Source organism: Pectinophora gossypiella, chromosome 9 (genome assembly GCF_024362695.1).
Source record: "Pectinophora gossypiella chromosome 9, ilPecGoss1.1, whole genome shotgun sequence".
Lineage (NCBI taxonomy): Eukaryota > Metazoa > Arthropoda > Insecta > Lepidoptera > Gelechiidae > Pectinophora > Pectinophora gossypiella.
In genome coordinates, this window is record NC_065412.1 from 6,823,774 (window position 1) to 6,847,479 (window position 23,706).

General features: G+C 37.1%; 1 protein-coding gene and 1 long non-coding RNA gene across 2 annotated transcripts in view; both read right to left on the reverse strand.

Annotated features, from left to right (window-relative positions):
• Positions 1-23,706, reverse strand: part of LOC126369559 (uncharacterized) — a 118,813-nt gene that overhangs the window by 11,577 nt on the left and 83,530 nt on the right. The gene's annotated exons all lie outside the window — the stretch shown is intronic.
• On the reverse strand, positions 428-17,285 carry LOC126369536 (leucine-rich melanocyte differentiation-associated protein-like). Its single transcript, XM_050014021.1, has 6 exons — positions 17,079-17,285; positions 9,949-10,034; positions 3,370-3,511; positions 1,796-1,935; positions 1,267-1,472; positions 428-1,116 (listed from the first exon to the last, which is right to left on the reverse strand). Exons 1-6 carry the CDS (start codon positions 17,127-17,129, stop codon positions 1,037-1,039), a joined length of 705 nt encoding a protein of 234 aa, XP_049869978.1. The 5' UTR covers positions 17,130-17,285; the 3' UTR covers positions 428-1,036.

Below are 23,706 nucleotides of genomic sequence, written 5' to 3' on the forward strand. Positions count from 1 at the left end.
AATCATTCAAAAGAAGTGCAAAAGTCTAAAAAAGATATCCAAAATAATCTTAATAAAGTTTTTGAACGTATCTTTGACACAATTGGTCTATTAAAAAAAAAATGTTTGACAGCTGTGACTTTTTTGTTATGTTATAGTGTTGTACCGTCCATCGATATTTCGATTGTATATTGACGGACTGCGATGCCTACATCTGTCTCGGCAACCAAACTAGACCAAAAACCTCCAAAAAAAATACTAAGCGCATCATTCCAGTCACTAGATTTGAATTTCCAAAGAGAATAATTATTTATCACTAGCAAATCACTACGTGTACCGCGTACTTTGTTTGTACTTACTATAATATTGGGTGCAAAGTTTATTGATTATTCATAGTTATCTATCACACATCGGCTTTCGTTTGAATCAAGGAAGAAATAAAATAATATTACAATAAAATAATCAGTTTTATTTCATACAAAAATATAACGTTTAAAATAATGGTTATGGTCTCAGTAAAACCCTTGTATATTTAGGTTTGGTCATTACACTATTCTAAATGATTATGGCTCAAATTAATGGATTACTACTTACAAAATAAACATTACCTACAAGTAATGTATTCATTAAACACTTCATACCGCCGAGATCTACTTTTTACCTAAGTATTACAAATCTTAAGTTAGTTACGTGACTCGTCGTTGTAAGATAGGAATAACAACCAACATAAATGCATCTAAATGGCTTAAAAAAATATTCGATTGAACACAATATTGGATAAAATTTAAATTACTCTAGTAAATAAAGCTTTTATATAATATCATCCCATAACCGCCTTGTTTTTTAAAACTGGCTAAGTGTTAGTCGGACTCCCTACGGATCTAGGCGAGATCTCTGCGTGCACCTCTATATATGTCTATACATAACGAATGTAAATTCAGCTCAATTCACAGCAGCTAGTAGGGAAGTATGAACACGAGGGTGTAAACACGGCCCTCGTTCTGCCACTGCTGTTGTCGCTGCCACATTCGCTCCCGAAGTGACCTGTTTTTCATGTTCACAAGTCACTATTAACTATAAATCTGTTGCCTTCAGAATGCTTGCCCGTATACTTATAATGACATTTTCCGTAGGCACCTGAAATCAACATACCTAATTAAATAATTTAATAAAATCTGGGGTTGTAGGTGCTTTACTGTTAATCTCAAATTAACACCTCTCCTCCGTCCTTTTGACGAAAGAAAAAGTTTTGAAACAAAACGTACACCTTTCGCACGTAACGCTTACCTCTGTGTTTGCCCAACGACGCTAAGTCAAGTGGTAACGGGCGCGGAGGGGACAGTACGGTCGTGGTGTGTGCTATGATGTCACAGTGTGCTGGGCGGCGAACGAGCGCGAATTCGCCGCGAGTGGCGGCCTCCGCGCGCTCTGATGACGACACACGGCGTGAGTCCAGAAAGCGAAGGTTGCGGAGTTTGTAAATCACGTAGAATCTGTAAGGTTAATATTTTTGTTTGTTTGTGTGTTCAGTTGAAGTGGATGACGTAACCTCACCGAGGCGTCACAGTCATTTCAGAACTACCGGGGGCATGGTTTATGTAACAAGTAGGTAGGTCCTTACCTAGAAGCATACCGGTGCCGGTAGTTACAACAGTTTTACCTACTCACCTTCCGAAGCAAGAAATACTAATAGATTAATACCTGAGAATTTAATCTCTCCTAAAATAAATGAAAGCTTCTTTCGGGATATTCGTCTCTTCTTCTGTCCATTTATCTCGAGGCATTTTACAGAAGTGAAAACTGTTAATCTGCTTACCTGTATCTTTGGTAATCCGAGTCATCTTTATCCAAATCAGATAGTTGATTAGGGCATGCCTTATTGCTGAGAAGACTCAAGTATGACAAAGATGGAAAACTGTCACTGATCTTCTTAATTAATTCTTCCAAATCCGCAATCTGCAAGAAAGTGCAAAAATAGAGACAGTCCTAGGTAATGTCAAGAGTCCAAAGTCATGAAATCTCTCGAAGCTAAAGGGACAAATTATATCGATAACATGGCGATAATAATGGTGGTCGGGTCTTCGTACCTTTTCATGTCATATCCAGTCATAAAACTACAGAAAGGTCTAGGAGTTTTATAAACTACTGAACATAAATTGTCGATATAATTTAGTTTAAATCGGTGTAATCCGATTACCCTCATGTTGTGAGTTTTATACTGGATTAGAAACGAATAAAAATATAAAAATCAGAATGCTTTCAGCTGCATAGATATGGATACACAAGATGTAATTTTTTTATTGCATTCTTATCTCCTTTTTTTTTGTCTTCAAATGTGCCATAACTTTTTTATTGTTTTCTATTACTTAATTTTGTTTATTCTAAATTGTAATAATATATTATAATTATACTTCTATGAAAGGCTAGCTAGGCTAGTGTATTTAAAAGTGTTTGGTAATAACAAATATTCAGGACCTCCGCGATACAGGGTTTCCCTAGTGCGGGGTCCGCTAGTAATGTACATATGTTTAAGTGTTTTGATAAATAAACATATTCTATTCTATTAGTTGGAAGCGACAGAATGATTGTGTCCTTTCTAACATGTTGGACCCAATATAGGTGATGCGTTGATCACAGTAACCGTACCGTTCATATCCTAGGACTGGCTGCAAATTGTCTTCTAATTACTTACAGCTCATCAGTTTCAGGCATCCCCATTCAGACTACAGGCGTGTGTATATAAATGCATAATATATCCGCAGTAAGTTTTTCATCAAACTGCGGCAATTTATTTGCATAAAAATGCTATTTTATGTTTATTCTAGCGAAACAGAAGTTGGATAACCCACCCAATTTGGCTCTATACGTATCCGAGAAGCGTTGAGAGGCGTCTGTAATAGGCACGCGTCACGTCAAGTAAAGCATTTAACAAAAGGTTTGAACTTATTTAATATTTGAGCTGGTCCTTTGGAATGTAAATACTGAAGAGCTGCGTGTAAATACGCTTATACCTACTATGATAAATTCAGGAAATTAAGGCAATAGGTTTTTCATACAAAAGATAATACACTTTTTAGGAAAATAGACGATGAATAGTTAATACAAATTCCCAAATGTGTGTGTGGCAAGTATGATGAAGATGTATAATGTATAACATTACTTATTACTAAATTTCAAATAAATTCAACCATGTAAACTTTGCCACCCTTTTTCATCCCATCAGGACTAAAATTTTCCTTACTTAAATTATGCCTACCTATTCCCACTTTTCAAAGATCTTACCTTAGCGAATATTGGCAATTTTGGTATGGGATTCGGTTTAATTGCCTAAAGAAATTACATACAGTTTATTTCACTTAAAATCTATCTAAAGGTAATTCAATCGGATACCTGGTTGTTATTAAGCGAGAGGGTTCTCAACTGCGGTAGGCGCGGGAAGTTGACTGAGTCCCCTAATTTATTATTGTCCAAAATCAGTTCCTCCAATCTCGTGAACTGCTCCAACCCCTTTAGAGTCTCGATACTGTTGTAGCTGCAAGATAAACACGGTATCAGACCATTATTTATAGCATCTTATTTCCGGCTTGAATAGTTCAGCTAGACAATAGCAATATTAGGTAACTACTTATATATTTTATTATTTTTTCCGCCCTCTAGAGATATAGGACGAAAAATATTTTTTTCTAACGGTATTTACTAAACGGTGTTTACTCGTCAATTATGGATAGGTTTTATCGCCAAATCTTGCATATAACACGTACCAAAAGTAAATTATATTAATAAATAAGACACCAAAATAATATAAATAAAAGATTTTAGTTTTTAGACTTATATTTTTAATACAATAACGTACCAGACGTTATTATGAGTATGACTAATCTTATAATAGTTAAAGATATTTTATGAACTTAAAAAATATATAAGATTAATTCGTATTGAATATGTTCCTCCAGTCTACCGTGGCGCCCACAGATATTAGAAAGTAAAATTCTAAAGTAGCGCCGCTGTTTATGTCGCAGATGTCAACAGTATTTTTGTTTTGCCAAAGCGAACCGTTCGAACAATTTATAATTTAAGAACTTGAGATCTAATACATCGCTTAGAAATAAATTTAATTAATAAACGAAAAATTCCATTTGATATCAATTCAGAATCATGGTCTGAATCATCTCTCAAAGTTCTCGCTACGACGTCACTAACACCCTGTATAATATTCTTATATCAATATAGGCATCTGCCTAGATAAGTTTGTTTGCATATCTCTGAGAGAACGGAGTTGTAGATTAACATAATAGGTATATTATAATGTATTTATTAGTTTATTTTTTGACGTGACTTATTGTAGATTTGTCGCAGGTGGCATTAACTACTTGGCCGGACAAATGGGGAGCGCTGAAGGCTCTCACCCGGTACAACGTTTAAGACAACAGGCCTGAGGGTGTCCATTTGGGCGCAAACCTCGGCTCACGGCGTCGTCTGAGAGGAAAAAATATTTGAAAGAATTAATCGCGATAGCGATAAGCGCTGATTGAGGGAAGTCGTCGACCACGCTGGCGGGGTCGGTATCGGGGTCCTGAAGTGTTTGGTATCGCGAGCTGATTGGCTGCTTCTATGGCTAGAGTAATCGGGTCGTCGGGATCGTATATTACAGTATTTATTAGTAACTTATAGGCCGGTACTCTTCAAGTATCAAAACCAAAATATCCAAGATCAAAGCTTCCTTAAGTATACCGAACCAATTAACGAAATTTTCTCAGAGATTTTATACATGTTAAGTAAAACCTTTTTGCTTAAAGTATATTAATTATTTACCGTTTAGTAACCGTACCGCCCCTGCCACACCTAACGTTAACTGTAACGCCCCGTTACGACCTTGGAAAGCACATTAACCTTATGAAAAGACATTTCCATTGTTACACGGACCCTTTTACCATAGTATAAGGAATAATACTACGTATAGAACAGCAACTCTCCGCTCCCCACCAGTTCTGTGCTAGGTTTACCTCGCCCCCCTTGAACATCAATAAACAACATAACAAAAGACTTGAATCGTGAAGGCACCGCGCAGACCGCTGTTTTATTTTTTTATCAGTTTAGTTCATATGTTCGAATTTTGAAATTGTACACCAACGTTCTTTCATCTGATTCTAATATTTGATCTCACAGTAATTGCCCGCGCTGGCTCGCCTACGCGGCGCCTATTTATTTATTTTGCATGGTGATTGTTCATCAAAACATGCTAATAATTTGCAATAAAATTGAACTTAGGCTAAGCGCTTAATGTAAAAATTATGTGAATGCAATTAATTAGTTCAGAGATTTTTTAACCCGTGAACCTTCATTGTTCAACATTTCTTGTCTGTGATTTGTGTGCGAAATAAACAAATATTAACTGATTATTATAAAACCATCTTTCGTAAGTAGTATTACCTACCTAAGTAAGTAATGACGGTTAAAGTAGGTACTGTAATTGGAAGCCCTCAGACGTCACACACATAGTTGCGTGTGTTGATAACGTCAATGTGTAGTGTCTGTGTAAATCGAGGTTGTTTGTATAAAGTGTCTGGGGTGTGATTTTACTTCCAAATTACGTACAGCAATACAATCCATACAAAAATCAAATAAGCGCGAGTAGTGAGACACATGCTACACTCTCCTCCTTACTTTTCAGCGGCTTACCGTCATTTGAGACTAAATTAAGACCCAGTGAGATCGGCACCCGATGTGAATCGGTGCGGGACGAGAACTTCCGATCTATACGTAATAGGTATTTAATATATTATTGTTTATTCTAAGGTACAGTATGAAATTAGAATACCAATTTTATGCCTCCCTCCCATGTCGGCCGACGTTTTCACGCCCATAAACACTGGTTCTTAATCAGACTTGGACTTACAGCCAGGGCATGAATTATAATGTCGTAAAGATAAATCGTCGCTGATAAAGTGGCACGCCAGAGATTCATTCAAAAATGTTTCATGCTTCCACATTGCTTACGATTCTGGACTACTGTTAAACAGTGTGTGTTAGTACGTGAGCTTGTGTGTGTGTGTGTGTGTGTGTGTTAGGTACTGCTTTTTGATGTACAAATGTGTTCAAAACTGGGCGACACGCTTTTTCATTTTGACATTTTTAGTCCATTGTCCTCGGGTCCACCACACACTTTACGTACAGATCAAAAAACCCGCTGTTTAACATTAATCACGAGACCCGCAGGGCAAGTGTCTAAGGAAAATGGGTATCCGGATGGGTTTCACTTTGACAAATATTTCGTACCTACCCATCTATCTTTTGCTTTGAACGGTATCTAACCGCTTCGAATTGAAAAACCGCCACATTACTTACTACATACGGCCGTTTACTTGGCTCTAACTAAATAAATCTCATATATCAATAGGAATGTTACATATTATAGGTAGATAAATGAATAAGTACTTATAATCAATCACGATTTTTTTCTCAGGTAATAAGAAAACGCTAAAATCTAAATAGATTGTAATTCAACTTGATTGTAAGCTTTCAGGCGTAGAATATTTAAGTCTTTTCGGAAAATGACAATATTGCCGACAGTTGGTGAAATTTTCCTGTCGCAGAATATGAAATAGGTACGCTCTGAAAACAATATATTTTCTGAATGTTTATAGACAATTACGAAGTCGACGTATTTCAAAGAATACCTACCTGATGACGCTGGATTTGACATAGCGGTCGAACATATAACCCTCCTTTTCACCGGGGATGCGAAAAGGTGGGTTATATGTTCGACCGCTGTGTGTGTGTGTGTATGCACTTCTGTTCCAACCTAAACCTCCTGTCTAAACGTCCTGTCAGAATTTGATAAATGAGGTATCACTAGAAGCGTCTTGATTGTCCGGTGGTTATGGGCCATGCGATATTAACCTTGAAGTTCAATCAATTATGTATGTAACCTATGTTCGTTACATGGTCTCCGGTTACAACCGGCAACAAAAGCGCATGAATGGTACTTAACCTATAGCCACTTCCATTATGATGTTAAGTTTAGGAGTAGAGGCGGATATAACATACTTTGTTCAATATTTAACGTGCTTAGGAATGTTGACATAATGTTTGAAACTCTTAATATAGTTGAGATAACCGTTTGCGATGCATGCGCTCATGCTCGCGCCCCATTCTCTGCTAGACAAGACGAGTAGATAAACATTAAACTTCAATAAATACAAAAAACAAACACTCCAAGCACGCTCTTTGTTGAGTTTCTGAATTTCAGCCAGTTAGTGTAAACCGGAAATCAAATTCTTAATAAAACTCTTTTCAAGATGGCGGAATGTATTGTAACGAATTCCGTCTGTCGATTTACGTAAATCGGATTATAATTTATTATACAAGCATTGTTGTCTTCGATAGCAACGACCCAAACATTATCTATTATTGTTGTACAACAAACATAACAAAATCTCGCTCGACAACCATCAGTTTCAATTGAGAAATGGTTCTTACAGAATAATGGTAATTACAGAATTATTTTTGAGATAACGTAATTTTATATTTTACGTAGATATTACGCTACAGGTACAATTTTAATTCTTTCAGCTTCGGAATGATAAATAAAACTAATCTGAGGAAAATCGCAAGAAATTCCTCAATAGCTCGAGTGGAAACTATATTACGGAAACATCTTGTGAGTTGTAAAGTAACAGGGTAAGGATGAACGCGACGACACTCTGGTGATAGACAGATGAAAGGTTTGCCCTATAGGTACAAGACGTGGACCCTAGCCCATGGGGTCCATGGGGCTCCGATACGGATGGCCGAGGTAAAAATGATATAGGTAACTCTTTGCTGTCACAAAGAGCGCCAACATTTAACATAAAGGGAAGATTAGGAAGATGAAGTCGAAACTCTATTGGAGAAGCGTCTATTCACGACCCTATATTCGCGACATTTTGTTTTAGAAGGATTAGCCCTCCTAACAAAATAAAAAACACATAAATATAGGTCATTTTTTATTTATATCATAGGTGTTTGCCTTCATCTCGAGCTCCTCCGTGCTTCGGAAGGCACGTTAAGCCGTTGCGTTGGTCCCGGCTGCATTAGCAGTCGTTAATAACCACCAATCCGCACTGGGCCCGCATGGTGGTTTAAGGCCCGACCTCCCTATCCATTCATAGGAAAAGCCCGTGCCCCTGCAGTGGGGACATTAATGGGCTGGTGATAAGGTGTTTGCTTATATAGCTGTGCGAAGCCAGCGGACATAAAATCATAGTTAAAAGATAAAGCTATTTCGATTAAGAAAGAAACGAAAAAACCCCGAGACTTCAGTTTGGAATTCATGTCTTTTTTTCCAAGAATATTTCCCTTAATAAGCTCAATGACGTAAATCGGTAGGAAAATCCTAATCTAATTGCGTTATACCTTATCCTTGACCTACGTAAACGATACATAACTTGTGGAGGCTTCTCTATCTCTAAGTTTACGTCTATATTATGTTTTGTATAGGTACCACTACGTGGCTTCATAATATATACGGACGAACATACGCACAAAGTCACGCAATACACGTCATCCACTTGGATGAATGAAACTATAACATAACGTAAATACAAAAATCCTAAAGGAGTCCCACTGCTGGGCACAGGGCACACTTCACCAACTGCATATAGTTACAGGCTACAAGGAAGACAATGTGATTCATTGAAACAACTATTGCAAGTTTCAGTTTATAGGTATTTTTTTCTTTTGTCTTTGCCCCAAAGTTCTTAAGCACTGAACTCATACTGAACTTTATAATGCATAAACGCTATCTAGTAGCAATGTTGGCCTAACATAAATCATATGACTCAGAAGACTTCACATAAAACCGTTTATCGTCTATCACTTTATTACCAGTTGTAGCATAAGTTCTTTTAATAGTCAGTTTACTGTAACCTTCAATAGTCTAGACGTGTCAGGTGACAAACGACCGTCTTGACATAATCGATAAGCGGGCTTGACAAATTACTAACAAGAAATTGGCCATTTCCCTTCTTTATTGCCATGAAATTAATTCGATTCTTATCGTCTTTCATGTATTCTTTTGTTAAAGCAACAGTTTAGGGCATCATTGGACGATAGCACCTCAATCGATCAACTTTAAGTAATCTGTTTTTAATCAGTAAAAAAGCTTTCTGTTTGACGTTAAATAGGTACATACCTAGTTTATAGGTTAGGTTTCCGTTACGACTCTGGTTTGCCTCGTGTGATTGCCCTATGTTTATCTAGATTTTTGGTTACATTAGAGAGAATCATACGTACTGGATGATTTATATGAAATTATAAATATTTCTTTAAGAAAGGAGTACGAAAGTGCTCGGTAGACCTGTACTTAAGTTAACAAATAACTTTGTCGAATTAAGGCGGTAATAAATTGCCCTTTAGCGAAAGGGGCTGGGTTTAATCAGAAATTTACATATTACGACAAACAGGGTAATAATTTGGCATCACGTTGATTTATTGTGCACATTTCATGTGGAAAGGCAACAATGTGTTTCGGGGACAGCTATTTCTGTAACAAGTTATGGTGGTAATTATAGGTGGGAGTCAAGAAAATTATGGAATGAAAACGTACGTAGTGTAGTTACGAGATGGAAAAACCGAACAAGCTATCTTTAGCTTTCTTCTTTTTTATTAAAGATACGTTTCTAAACATACTTCTGACTCTACTCTCTAGTTTCTAGCTACTTATGTCGGCTCAAGATTTTTTATGTCCCCATTTGTAATATAGGTAACTAATACAGAGGAAACTTTGTAGAACTCGTGACACTTAGTAGCTAAGTCTAGGCTTTTAGGTATGTTCGGATTGGCATTTGGTTGCTACTTAGATATCAATTCCGTTCCAATATCAATTTTATTAGCTGTGACGACGTCAACGATTCTCGAGATTCATACCGTTTGTATTTAATAAATACTTTTCAAAAACATGGAATGTAGAGCTGGCACTGAAGCACTTACCTTAGGTCTAAATACTGGGCTTTAGCACCATACATTTTCCATAATGCTGATGGGATTTTTAAACAGTCTTGTCCACAGTAGCTCAACTGGAAACAAACGAAAATCTTATCAATTAAATTGTATATGTTAGGGAGTAGCCGTGTGGCCTTTGGCGGCTCAATAATAACCCTGATACCAGGGTTGATGTAACTCATCTTACAACCCACACGACAGAAGAAGGTATATTATGATAATAACGCAAGATGACCAAACCAAAAAGAAGAAGAAACCAAAAGAACAACTCAAAACCGGGAGAAGAGACCCGTAACCATAGATACATAGCCATAACCGTAGTCATAGTAGGTAGGTGAAAATCTTACATTTAATTTACTAGTTGATAAAATTGTATCGGGCCGAAGTATTATTATTCATTCTACGTCTAGGCGCAGCCGGGTCGAAGCGCTAGTGGTCAATAAAGCAGTATCAGGGTCAGTTTGCCAAGTGTGTCAGTCACGTGCCAGAGGGTTGTACAAGAAACTACTCCGGAAGTTCCGTACTGTTACCGCAGTAAACAAAAACAGTCGATTCTGATTGACGTGTTTTTATGGCCACACACTATTTGTTACTAATAACTTGAAAGCTATCAATATCGTAGTAAAATGTTCAATTGAAATGTTTCTTATTTCTATTAAAGCCAATAGACACATAAAAAAAGACAGTATTAAAATAGTTACGAGCGCATTCATATCGGTATAACATTTTTAGGCCTCCGAAATGACTCGCATAATATAATGCTAAACCTCCTGTTACGAGTTTTATATATATTATCGTATTACTTATAATATAACTCCTGTGTTTATAGCCGGTCAGTCTGAGGTGACATCAAATATTTTATTGGGCTTCTGCTATCGGAGACTGGCTTTACGACGAGCAGTTACACGGACGTTTATGAACGAAACACACGATGTGTAAAAGATGTTGCAGCGAGTAATTGATTACTACTAGTAAATATACTTACTGACACTAGGAGGGAATAGGCGAGCAGGATTGATTATTTACAAACCTTATTGGTATGTACTATACTTGTGAATTGTTTGATACCTACATTCCACTCCTAAAATGTGTATGAGCAATATTATACTGGTCCGATTTATTTGAATTGAAACTTGGTATTTAGTATTAGCCTGTATGATCCCACTGCTGAGCAAAGGCCTCCCCCATATCTTTCCAAGTATCCCGGTTCTGTGCGAGCTCTATCCAGTCTTTTCGATAACCGTCGAGATCATCACGCCATCGTTTCCGGGGTCTACCACGTCTGCGGTGTCCGTCCTGTGGTACCCAGTGCGTGATAATCTTTGCCCATCGTTCGGGATACATGCACACGTGTCAGCCCAATCCCACTTTAACCTGGCCGTCTTCCTGCCTGCCAACGTCAGCTATACCGGTTTTTGAGCGCAGCACAGTGTTTTTAACTCGATCAATTCGTTTTACACCTAGTATGCTGTGCTCCATTGCGCTTTGACAAACCTTGACCTTGGACTTTTGAGCCTCAGTAAGCGACCACGTTTGGGCACCGTAAGTAAGGATTGGCAGGATGCACACGTCGATACACTTGGTATTTAAAAATAAGAATATTGAAGATTTCCATCCGTTTTACCTAGCTGTCGATTGTCCAGAAAGATATGAAGACACCTCACAGGAGATGTTTTTTTCCAAGATACCTGCCTTGCATTATTGGAAAAACAGGCTCCGTCAAGCGGAAAGTGGCGGGGACTGAGAAGAATATAATACATATATAAGATCACGCTGATTTCCCGTCCGGGGTAGGCAGAGACCACAGAATTCCACTTACTACGATCCTGACACACCACTTTCGCTTTTTCTAGTCTCATTAAAGACTTCACGCATGCTCGCCAGTTTTGAGTTCTCATGATCTGGCTTTTCTTTAAAACATCCTGGATCCTGAATATAATAAGTACGTACCTGAACCCAAGTGTAAGTATCACAGTCAGCCTCCATCACTACACCAACATGTGACACAACCTTAGATATAACATCTCTTTCCAAACAACTTTTTTTACACAAAGTCAGTAATTCTAAGCTATATTTGTACCGAAGACGTGACGGTGTAGTGGCCTCCTCATATTTCTTTAAAAAATTCAACAGTCCACCATATTTTGTTATAACTATCATCCATTTTAAGACAGCAAATGGAAATATATAGGACTCCACAAAAGTACACAACAAAATGCCAAAATTTAAAATATTGTACAAGTTGCCTGAAATCATTGTCATTAACTGTGGCATGTTTATTGATTAAATTACACTTTTTGCACTCCTACTCTGAACATTACAGAGATGTTAATTTGTTACAAACATTTCTTGATACATTATTTTAAACTTAACATTTTACAAAGTGAATTATGACAAAAAAAAAAACTACATGGTTACACTTTGTCAATACTTTTTGTGAAATGAACGGCACTCAGCCTGCCTCTGTCATCTTTGCCATTGTATAAGTTATATATGACATAATGCCTAGGTAATCTAATAAACATTGTGTGTCAGTGGAACAGACTATAACAAGTATGTTGTTACAGGATTTAGCACTCAGTTAATAGAATCACAATTTTACATGCCTATTATTATGGATACCTATTTTTAATACATACATATCGAGGGTTGAAAGGCAAATGGGTTTAAGCGACATTTTGGGCGAAATTGACTTATATATATATTCGGAATCAGCGATTTTTTCCGCGTCGACTGATCTTGGTTTCAGATCAATCGAAGCTACTTTTTGGCGCTTCAACCAATTAGCACTTTGGGTACATTTTTAAAAACCCGTGTTTTAACCGACAAAAAAATGCACAAAATTCTGGGCTGGTGGCATATCAGTCGTATTCCGGGATATGAGTCGGTCACATAAGCTGTTATGTCTTTTCATTTTCATGATTAAAAGTCTGTTAAAGCGTTTTCCCTGACAGTGTTTTGTTATAGATAAGTCGGTTAAATCATTTGTCCTTAGACGAAACGAAAATAGATTTGGCGCTTAAATCTTTTTGCTTTAATCCAGATTTTATAAATATTGTCGCTTCAACCGCCTTCGACAGTTTAAAAGTAAAATTGGCACTTGAACTGTTTTGCCTTTACCGAAAATATTCATAGAATTTGACTTCAGCTATTTATGCTACATTTTTTTAAATTTTTTGTCGTATAAAACAACTATCATTTTCTTTTGAAAGGACTTAAAACGTTTTTCCAAAACAAAAAAGAAATAATGTTAACATTTCAGTCATCGCAATTTTGTATGAAACCTTGTGCCCGCATCACTTCAACATATCAAAATAAGTATGGGCAGGTCCTGGTTGGGTGGTTCACACAGCTAAAAATTACGATTGGGAAGACCGAGAGTGTGCGTGTCATCATGTCACCCAAGCCGTATCCGTTGATGGTGACTTCTATTTGTGTCTATCCCAAGTCGTTGTTGTGGTAGACTTTGACGTGGCTAGCGGAACCGAACTTCGAATTGAAGATCTAGTCACATGGCATACAATCAAGCTGGCCAGCCGAGTTTACCGTGTAATTGTAGGAAGGTTTCCGTTGAGTTTTCCGTATTTGGCGTCTTGGACTAAGATTTTCGAGGACTATATCACGCGCTATTCCAGGTTCAGACACACTCATCCCAACTATTAGTTGGCATGTTGAAAGCCACATGGTTGCGCTTGAGTACGTCTTTGTACCGAAGGTATTGTCCACCTTGTTTACAGTTCCTTCTAGACACCTCGTAATAGAAAACCTTTCTGTCATCCATTCGCATGACGTGACCGCACCATCGTAGGTGATGTTTTATGATGAGAGCTTCTATTCCGAATATGCCAGAACGACGTAATACTTCTGTTATTGGAAAACCATCTTGCCGCTTTATGCGAAGGATGGACCTTAGACATTTAAAGTGTTACGTATCAAGTACGCCGCTGAGACTTTGTACACTAATATTTTAAGTTTTCCAAAGGCTGCCACCGCACCTGTTATCCGGGCTGGCAACTCCGATGACTTTGGAGTCATTTCATATTTGAGAATCCAAATATTTTAATTTTGAAACTTCCTCCAGCTCAGCGCCCTTTAAAGCAACATTGTAAGAAGCTACATCCCCGGAGCATCCTCTGGATGGTTATTTTAAAAGGGTTTTGCACAAAACTATAAATATTCTGGTGTGTGACTTAATTGAATCGGCCATTCCTCGGCAAGTTTGGTTAACTGACGCATAGATGTGAGACGTGAGAGATCAAAAATGATCTTATTCATTTTAGCCTTAATTTCAATTAAGCTATAAATAACAATTCCACAGAGTATCCCACTTATGCGTGATATAGAAGCGATATATAAAGAAAATAGACTACGAACCATGGCTCCATGTGTTATGACATAGCCTTGTTTCGCGCCGTAGGTAACGACGAATAGCTCTGAAAAGTTACTTCTAAATCAAACTGTCGTCATCATGTCGTCATGATATTGTCGTATCACGATAAGTCATAACTTTTCAGGACAATCTGTTTTCCACAAGCCGCGTGTAGCCTCACGCAGCACATAACAAAGGCCGATGTTGTTCAAGCCTTTTGGCCTGAATCTGTTTAATAACAAAACCGTACCCCCATATCTCGGGTTTCCGGAAGTACCTTTTCTGCATCACGGGATAGAATAACGTTAAGGCTAAAATTTAATATCGATCGCCATCAACTCGCAAAGAAGAAGAAGGCTAAAATCATTCCAGCAGCTGACTCCCATATCTTCAGGATGAGTTTGTATAACCAGTTATTAATGTGTAGGCATATTATACAGTTCAGATGGTATTTTTGATGTGTTGGTATTCGTCATCCTTCTTAGCGCGGTAAGAAGTTCTTCAAAGGTCGGGGGTGCCGCTAGATCTTAAGCGAAACCCCCGACCTTGTTGTAACAAACTCGACCGATATGTTGTAACAAACAAGTCACTGGTATTACTATTGGGATTTAAGACATCGTTAAAATGTGTCCAAAGCGCTGCTAATAAGTCTTTCTGATCAGTGAGGCGTTGGGTCTTTTCCTTGTTGTAGATTGAAATTCTCTTCAAAGTTTGTGGCCGAAAACAGTCTTGAAGCTGTCGAAAATCTACCGGAACTGGATTGATAGGAATCAGCATAGAGCTGAATTTCACAAGCTTATTCCACCTGGCATTTGTTTTTGAGACATATGGTGACAGAAAAGCCCGCCTGTAGTTCCCCACGAGCTGATTTTCACGTTAGAACCATCGCACCAATCTTAGTTTTGCGGTCTGGTTTATCAACCAATAACTTCGGTAGAGCAGAGCACAGCTATAAAAATGCTCGGCAAAGGAACACCATCTATTTATTATTATTATCATCTATATTATCTCATCGACAGATGTGTCTGCTGCGATGTCCGACGTATCTCGGCTTTAAAAGCATGATCGAGTTCTGTTATTGTTTGTCAACTTCGACGGTATCTTATGGCCAGCTCGAAGTGGAGGTCTTAGGCGCAAATGTAACAGAAATTTTGATGAAACAAGTCGCTGATCTATCCACCCCTGGCCGCCTCTTAATATGAGAGCAATCAGTACTTCACTGCAGTCTGTCCTAGTACCGCGTACCATCTAGTAGGAGCCAGTGCTTGGAACTTCCATCCAGCCACGTGGTCTTAATTTTTTCAGTAAATCGGAAACAGGTTGTGATAGTGAGATTAAACTCAGCACAGAGTATAAGCATATTAAGACTTTTTCAAAGCTATTTGTTACTTTTATTGCCCGCATTCAGTTGGTGACAGTCATCTGTCATCTGCCATCATACGCGGTTTACCATATACTTAAAAAGTCGAATTAAGCATGTGTAACAATCTTTATGGTTATATTCTAGATCCTGTTTCTTAATGAAATCGATTTACTCATTATATCCGCCGTGATTTTTCCTAATATTGTAAGGTACAAATATCTGTAAATGCCTTGCCCGACTAAAATCTCTCCCAGGAAAAACGGCTTAAGGACCGACTTTATTTCCGATCTTACTAATATTTGGATTTCATACAATTGAAATTAGTAGCGGATGGTCACTTAAGATATTTTCCTTCCCTGTCATATAACCTTTTATGGAGGTTAAGCTGATTTGCCTCTAGTCTTTTTTTTTTAAGAAGTCGTTTAACTCATTTAGCTTTAGTCAAACTAATAAGTGAGAGGTCTCTTAAAGCATTTTGCTTTTAGCCAATATTTGGCTCTAGTGGATATCAACCGTTTTTCCTTCAACTGTAATTTAGTTCAATTGAGGCATTTTGTATTAAGCGACTTCTAAAATCTATAACTGATGTGTTTTTCGAACCAAATAAATACAGAATTGTGCAACGTTTAATTTAAAATAATTCTTAGCATTTTGAACACTTTTGATTCAGTAGTTTTTTTTATATGATTTTTTTTCGAAAAAATAAAACTTTAAACGGCTCTCCTGTAAAGTTCACAAAATGTCGCTTAAACCCATTTGCCTTTCAACCCTCGATATATAAACTATACATATAATACACATAATATAATCTCTAATATAATGCTATAATCACTAACGGGGTGGGTAGAGCCAAATCTTCAGGGATAAAACTGGCAAATATTGTAAATATTGCATTATTATCTTTATTACATTTTAAGGAAAAGCAACTACAGTGGTTAATTCTCATTTCATATAAAATATGTAGAAAACAAAAAAGGGAAATCAGGGATTAATATAATCTTATATCTGATATGTTATTTATTATTATTAGGAAGATATAGCTTTAGAAAAATGTAATTACATTATTTTATGTTATGGCAATGAATAGGCAAAAAAAGATTATTTATAATTTTTCCTATGAGCTGTAATTATTTGAAGTAAGTAAAGTACCTACCTATACCGGTAACTATAGTGGTTTAATAACCCAGTAATACCGATATTAACATGCCTCTATTGATTCAACGTACATAATTATAGTAAACTTTACAAAATATATCAATAACTTTAATTACCTAGATCACATAAGTATACCTACGCAAGTTATTAATTATACTGAGAGTGAGATTTATTATTGTTATTGGATCAAAACAAGAAAATATGTAATACAATAAAGTACAAATAACTTACGCGATTGTTTTGAAAAGATAACGCAAAGTTATTGATGTGACTTCCTTCCATTTTACCAACTGTAAATCTGATAAACTATGAACGTCCACTTAAATTCCACAATATTTCGCCACATTAAAAGTTACACAATATTAATTAAGCAATGATTTTAATAATTTATCGAAATACTTGAAAAACCACTTGAAAAGGTGCAAAATGACAACCTGTTATCAATTACGTTCCGTTCTAATAGTGTCCGATAGCTATGTTATTATAATGCGAGTTTGTACAGAACATGAAAAGAATATACCTACTGTATTTAAAGATAAATGTACAATATTTAATTATGCATAATTTTTTGTTTCATTATTATTTTTAAAACTTAGTTTCATTTAGTTATATTTAATAGTAACTAACAAGTAAAATCAGAATTAAACAGTTGAAACGGAGCGCAATAGTAGTGACGTGACTTTCTACTTACTATAGTGCATAGAATACAGCTTAAATCGAGTACGGGTATAATTAGCGCGAAAATTGAAAAAAGAAAATGTACCATCTCTCGAGAATTATTAAATATTATTATTTATCCCGTCATTATTTCGGACTTCGGTTTTTAAGTAGACGTAAGTAGACGATGTAGTAACATATTTATCAATGCGTCAATGTCTAGGCGTATCTATGTAATTACTTTATACATAAGCAATAGCCGGAACTACCAACCAGTAATGCATTAGTATTAGTACTTTCTGCCCCTTTATTAAAAAAGGAAGGAGACTCTTTCCCAGTTGATATAGTATTAAATTATAAGTATACAGAATCATTGTTTACTTTTCATCCATTATATTTTGATGGGTACATTATACCTACTACGCTCCCTTAGGGCCTGTCCACATCACCACGGCACGACGTCGTCGCCGTGGAACGGTGCGGTGCCGTGGCGCGGCACGTTGCCGTAACGTGGGAATTTACGTTGCCGTACCGTAAAAATGTACCTCACGACACCGCAAAGTTACACACACAACAGAAGCAGAATACGTTTTGTGCGGTCCATATCTACAACGAGACTGTTATTTATTTGGTGAAGAATGTACCGAAAGTTTAGAAGGCACAGCAACGTGTAACTTTGCGGTGTCGTGAGGTACATTTTTACGGTACGGCAACGTAAATTCCCACGTTACGGCAACGTGCCGCGCCACGGCACCGCACCGTTCCACGGCGACGACGTCGTGCCGTGGTGATGTGGACAGGCCCTTACCCATAACAGTTTACTATGGCGTGACCTCTAGCCGAAGGAAACATAAAGAAGGGCAATAACAACTTATCTTCATCACTGGCCCGTTTCCGACTTTATCTTCCACCTAAAAGAAAGGTAGGCAGGGCTGGAAAAATGTTACTGCGATTAAATGTGAGAATTAAAACGCAAGATAAACTTTTCTTGAGTTAGGTACATGAATAAAAATACTTTATTAACAATGTAGTATTTTGGACGGAGGTAACTAGGTAAGTACTAAGTACCTAGACCGTATAAAACGTTAATTAAGTTTTTAATTAAGTCTCCCTGATTAACTTATTTGTATCTGGATGACGCGTCCTAAAGCTCAATAGGATCTACCGATTTGGACCACTCTTATCAATATCGTTACATTAGCTTTTATAGTCTGAGTGACAAAGTAACCTATCTAATTCGTCCATTCGTTATTTTTTAAATTTTGTTGACGATCATTTGAATTCTTCTAGGCAAGAATTTGCGTTTTTGATGTTTCCAATGTAGCTATTCTTTAGAGATGAAGTTCGTTTGAAGCATCTGTTATCATCGTTACAAGTTTGTAAAATGTTTTAAACAAACTCAAACCCTGTAAGCCACCAAGTACCATTATAATGAAGGGTCAAGTTGCAAAAACCCTTAAATCTACTTTGCTATAGGGACTTTTAATTTGATACTTATTATACGACCAAACGTACGTACCTTCTTCTAATACTTAAATCCTGTAAATAAATGACTTGTTATAATTTTGTAAGTTTTGAACATAGACATGAATACCTACTTATTGTGATTATGAATTACTACATATTGATTAAAGAGTTATTACTCAATAATTTAATGTAAAAAGTATCTTTAAGCCCACAATATTTGATTAGTAGATTATAACGTTCGTAGTCCAATATTGTAACGAAACCAAAGTGCAAAGTCCGTGTATATTGATAAAGTGTCAAATCTAAACAAACACATTGAAATAAAGATTTTAGGTAACCAGACTATGGAAAGACATTCATACATAAGATCACGCCTATTACCCAATGCGGTAGGCAGAAACAGCGGAATTCTTCTTCCATTCTCATAAAAATCTTCACGTCATGTAGGCTCACCGGTTTACATTAGTGGAGATCCTTGGGGGAGGCCTATGCCCAGCAGTGGGCGTCATACGGCTGATGATGATGATGTAGTATGGATCTATTTCCTCACTTTGATCGCGGTATCTTAAAAAAAAAAAAAATACGGTCGAATTGAGAACCTCCTTTTTTGAAGTCGGTAAAAAAGATTAGGAGAAACAGACAGTTTATCCCTTCGATACTATTTCATGTTGTTATACTTAGCTATATACTTGGCGGCCTAGGCAAGAATTTGCGTTTTTGATGTACACAACGTACAAATAGAGGTACATACGAGTATAACCATACAGCACACCATAATTTTAGACAAGGTAGAATTAATTACTGCGGTTGGGTGAAAAAATTCTATCAAAGGGTTAGGCAGGGAGATGTATAGTTATAATCATATCATATCCTAATAAAGTCTAATTCGAACCCGTTTCATTACGATGTAAGTCACACGTTCTCCGAACTGGGCTATCACGGATCCTGTCTATAGATGTAAGGCTGGTTTAAAACCATTTAAACCAATCCGTTTAAAACGAAAAAAACAGAACCGTTTAAAACCGAAATCAACCATTTATTCGGTTTAAAACGGCTGCTGTTGATGACTACGTTTTCCTTAACTACATTTTCTTGATTTTACCGAGGTAGAAATAATACTCGTAACGTACGTACGAAGTAAACTACGTACTTAAATATTTTTTGAATGAGTAATAGGTATACTGTTAAACTGTTATTGATAATAATATTTTTTGCGTGTTTAGTTCTATAGGTACTTTCTACTGATATTCTATACTTAAACTATTAATATGGCGGCTCAATAATAATCCTGACACCAGGGTTGATGGGGTTGGTAATCCACCTCACAACCCACACGATAGAAGAACTAATAATACGAAACATGACGTCAAGTGACCAAAAATTGCCCACAATGAAGTTTAAAACAGTTATTTTATTGTTGTAGACGAGTTTTGAACGGTTTAAAAGGATTTAAGTATTTGGGGTTTAAAACGGCAACATTTGGTTTAAAACGTTTTAAATCGTTTGTTTTACATCTATAATCCTGTCTAATAATCTACTTACTTACATCATATCAGTGCAAAGCCCGTTGCTACGTGCGATGAAACTAGAAAAAACAACTGACGCCCGCTCCCTATCGGGGTGTTACTACCAATACAATTATCTAGAAACAGATTTCCTATACATACGCGAACGTTTGGAGCTTCTCCCATCACGCTCTTTCATTGCGGATTTAAACAATCTGCGGATTTAGCCAACTGTACACCATATATAACAATAGATCCAATCTGGGCAAGGATTCTGGGTTTGGGTTTTTTGTTTTCATTTCCTTGTCAGGGATCCTAATAAGTACCTACCCATCCTCAATTCCGCCTACGCAATGATGTTTGTATTAGGTATGTATGTACATTTGTACCTAATACGAGTACCATAGAATAAAGATTAATACAGCGTGTAGAACGGACACTCTTTTACACCAATTCGTATCGGTGTAGAGCTAGATTTTCCTAATACCCGCTGGTTTGGAATTACTACCTAGACCGTAGTAGAATAAAGAGTAAAAAGATGTTTTAGACACTTAGGTTATTGTTTTAGAAAACGGATCTTGTTGCCTTTTACGAAATTATGTTTATCTTCCAGCACAGTGTAAATTGTCTTCTCATGCGTTGGAATTTTATCTATTACCTACGAAGTAGTTAATGCCATCTGCCGCAGATGGTCTGCGTCAAATCTGTAATAAGGCACTCAGAGAAATTAGGCAGGTATAGACGGCGTTGCCAACCGCACGCGTTCCCCTCTGCGGAAGTAAGTAGGTAGGTAGGTACCTAACCTACATAACGGGCAGTTCGTGTTTTGTTATTTATATGACGGTTTTATCACTTGGTTTATAGAGAGACGTCGATTTTCTTATGAGTGTACTGCAGTGAATTTCTCTAAGTTAAGCCACGTTAATAAAATAGAAAAGATTGGGCATGAGTTGTATCTGTTTGTCTTTTGTTTTACGGATTTATGTATCAAACACTTGTTGTTACTGGAGACAAACCATTTGGGTACTTAACTGTATTTATCATTGATGCGAAAGATATTTGATGGAGAAGAGGTAAGTGTTGCAGGCCATTTATAGGACCGTAGAGGTCTATTACGGGGCACAAAGGTCCAATGTAAAATGTAACATGAGCGAAGAGCTCCCACGATGATGTAGGCAAGTATAATACCATTTAGAAGGGTAAACAATAACATGTTCCAAACAACATACACGTGGCTTTAAAGCGTGGCTTTGACTTAAGTCAAAGGTCTTAATAGAAGCAGTTTAATGTAGGTATAGAGGTACCTAATTAAATTTGTACTTATTCTGTGAATAATTCAACTGGCTACCAATGTCACGGTTCAAAAAACCGCCCTTTACAGCCCTTTAAAATGGGATAGAGACGGAGGCAGAGTTAATGTTTGGTTTTGGAATTCTAGGAAAAGGGATACCAATGGTGACACACGGGCACAAAAGTGATATTAAAGGGATTTCACTTTTTTAGGTACGAAACCCTAAAAACGACAAATTGAACGTCACAGTGGATTAATATTTCGTCAAAAACTTACTTACTTCCTTATTCATAAATACAATGTAAAGATCAGAATTTTAAATTAATTCTACCTTGTCTAAAGTTATGGTGTGGTGTGTGGTTATACGTATTTAAATAAAATTACAATCTGGTGTCGGGTGCAAAACAAAGTTTTAATGAGCATTTTTTCATAAACACAGTGTGGCGTCTGGGAATCCGAGGGTTATCTACATTTGTTTAGGTGGGTATGTCGGCAGTCGGGAGTGCCTTTCTGTGAGTCCGAGATTATTATTATGTATACCTACTTTGTTAATATGAACCCTTTTGGTTGGTTGACGGCTGAAATAATAAACTGATTACTTTTTTTTGGTCATTACGTTTTGATAATGTTAACAAAATTGAAGTATTATAATTAGATGCCTATTAGTATTTAGACAACTAACAAAAACACTATCAAATGTGTCGGTGAGTGATCTTGACTACGACCTCTTCAAGGTCGGCCCATAGTGAAACAGTGTTGGAATTGGGAGGGTTCAGTGCTTGGTAGGCAAGTGTTAGGATCTGTTCACCACTACCACAGAATACGTATAGTATAACATAAACTGCCTATATACGTCCCACTGCTGGGCACAGGCCTCCCCTCAATCAACCGGAGGGGGTATGGAGCATACTCCACCACGCTGCTCCACTGCGGGTTGGTGGAGGTGTTTTTACGGCTAATAGCCGGGACCAACGGCTTAACGTGCCTTCCGAAGCACGGAATCATCTTACTTTTTCGGACAATCAGGTGATTCAAGCCTGAAAAGTCCTTACCAAACAAAGGACAGTCTCACAAAGTGATTTCGACAATGTCCCCATCGGGAATCGAACCCGGACCTCCAGATCTTGAGCCTAACGCTCTAACCACTAGACCACGGAGGCTGTTACGTATAGTAGCCACTACATAATAAATGTCTGATAGCCTATCTAGAACGTAATGGACACTTATTCAGCAGATAGTTTATCAAGTGGTAACATGAGCAGTAACAACACTAAGATCGATAACCTTCTAGGCAGCTAAATATATCTTACATTTGGTAAGAAAATATAAAAATATTTCTATAACCAGATTTATTTACTATTTTCGTGTGACGTAATTGAGTAATTCCATGGCGTCAAACAGAGAATTTGAGCAATTAACAGGAAGGGCTGTTTGCGTGACGAAACGCAATTCAAACGACTTAGGTACCGTTCATAGTAATAAGAACGGAGAGATAATTTCATAGAAGGAAACTGATCTGCTGTGTTCAGACGCGGGCTGAAGAGGAGTTTGGGTAGTGCTACTATTCACAGCATAATATTCAAATGTAGCAGCAGTAAAGCAATAAAATAGTATACAATTTTGTACCTTGTTTGCCAACAAATTCGACCGGTCGGCGTTTGATCACAATCTCACTTGGTAGGAAGTGACGACTGATTTTCATATAAGTAAAGCAGAATACATGTCTAATCTCTTCTGGTGTTGCAAGTAAATAACGAACGCTATGGTCGGGAGTGTCGCAGGGGAAAAATGGTTTAAGTAATTTCATGTAGCCCAATTATATCACAAAGACCACAAATAACGCCTAGTAGCTCAGAGGATACAAATTCAAATTTAAAAATACATTATTCAGCAGGTAATATAGTTACACTTTGAAGTCAATAAGTAATTTTATACATAA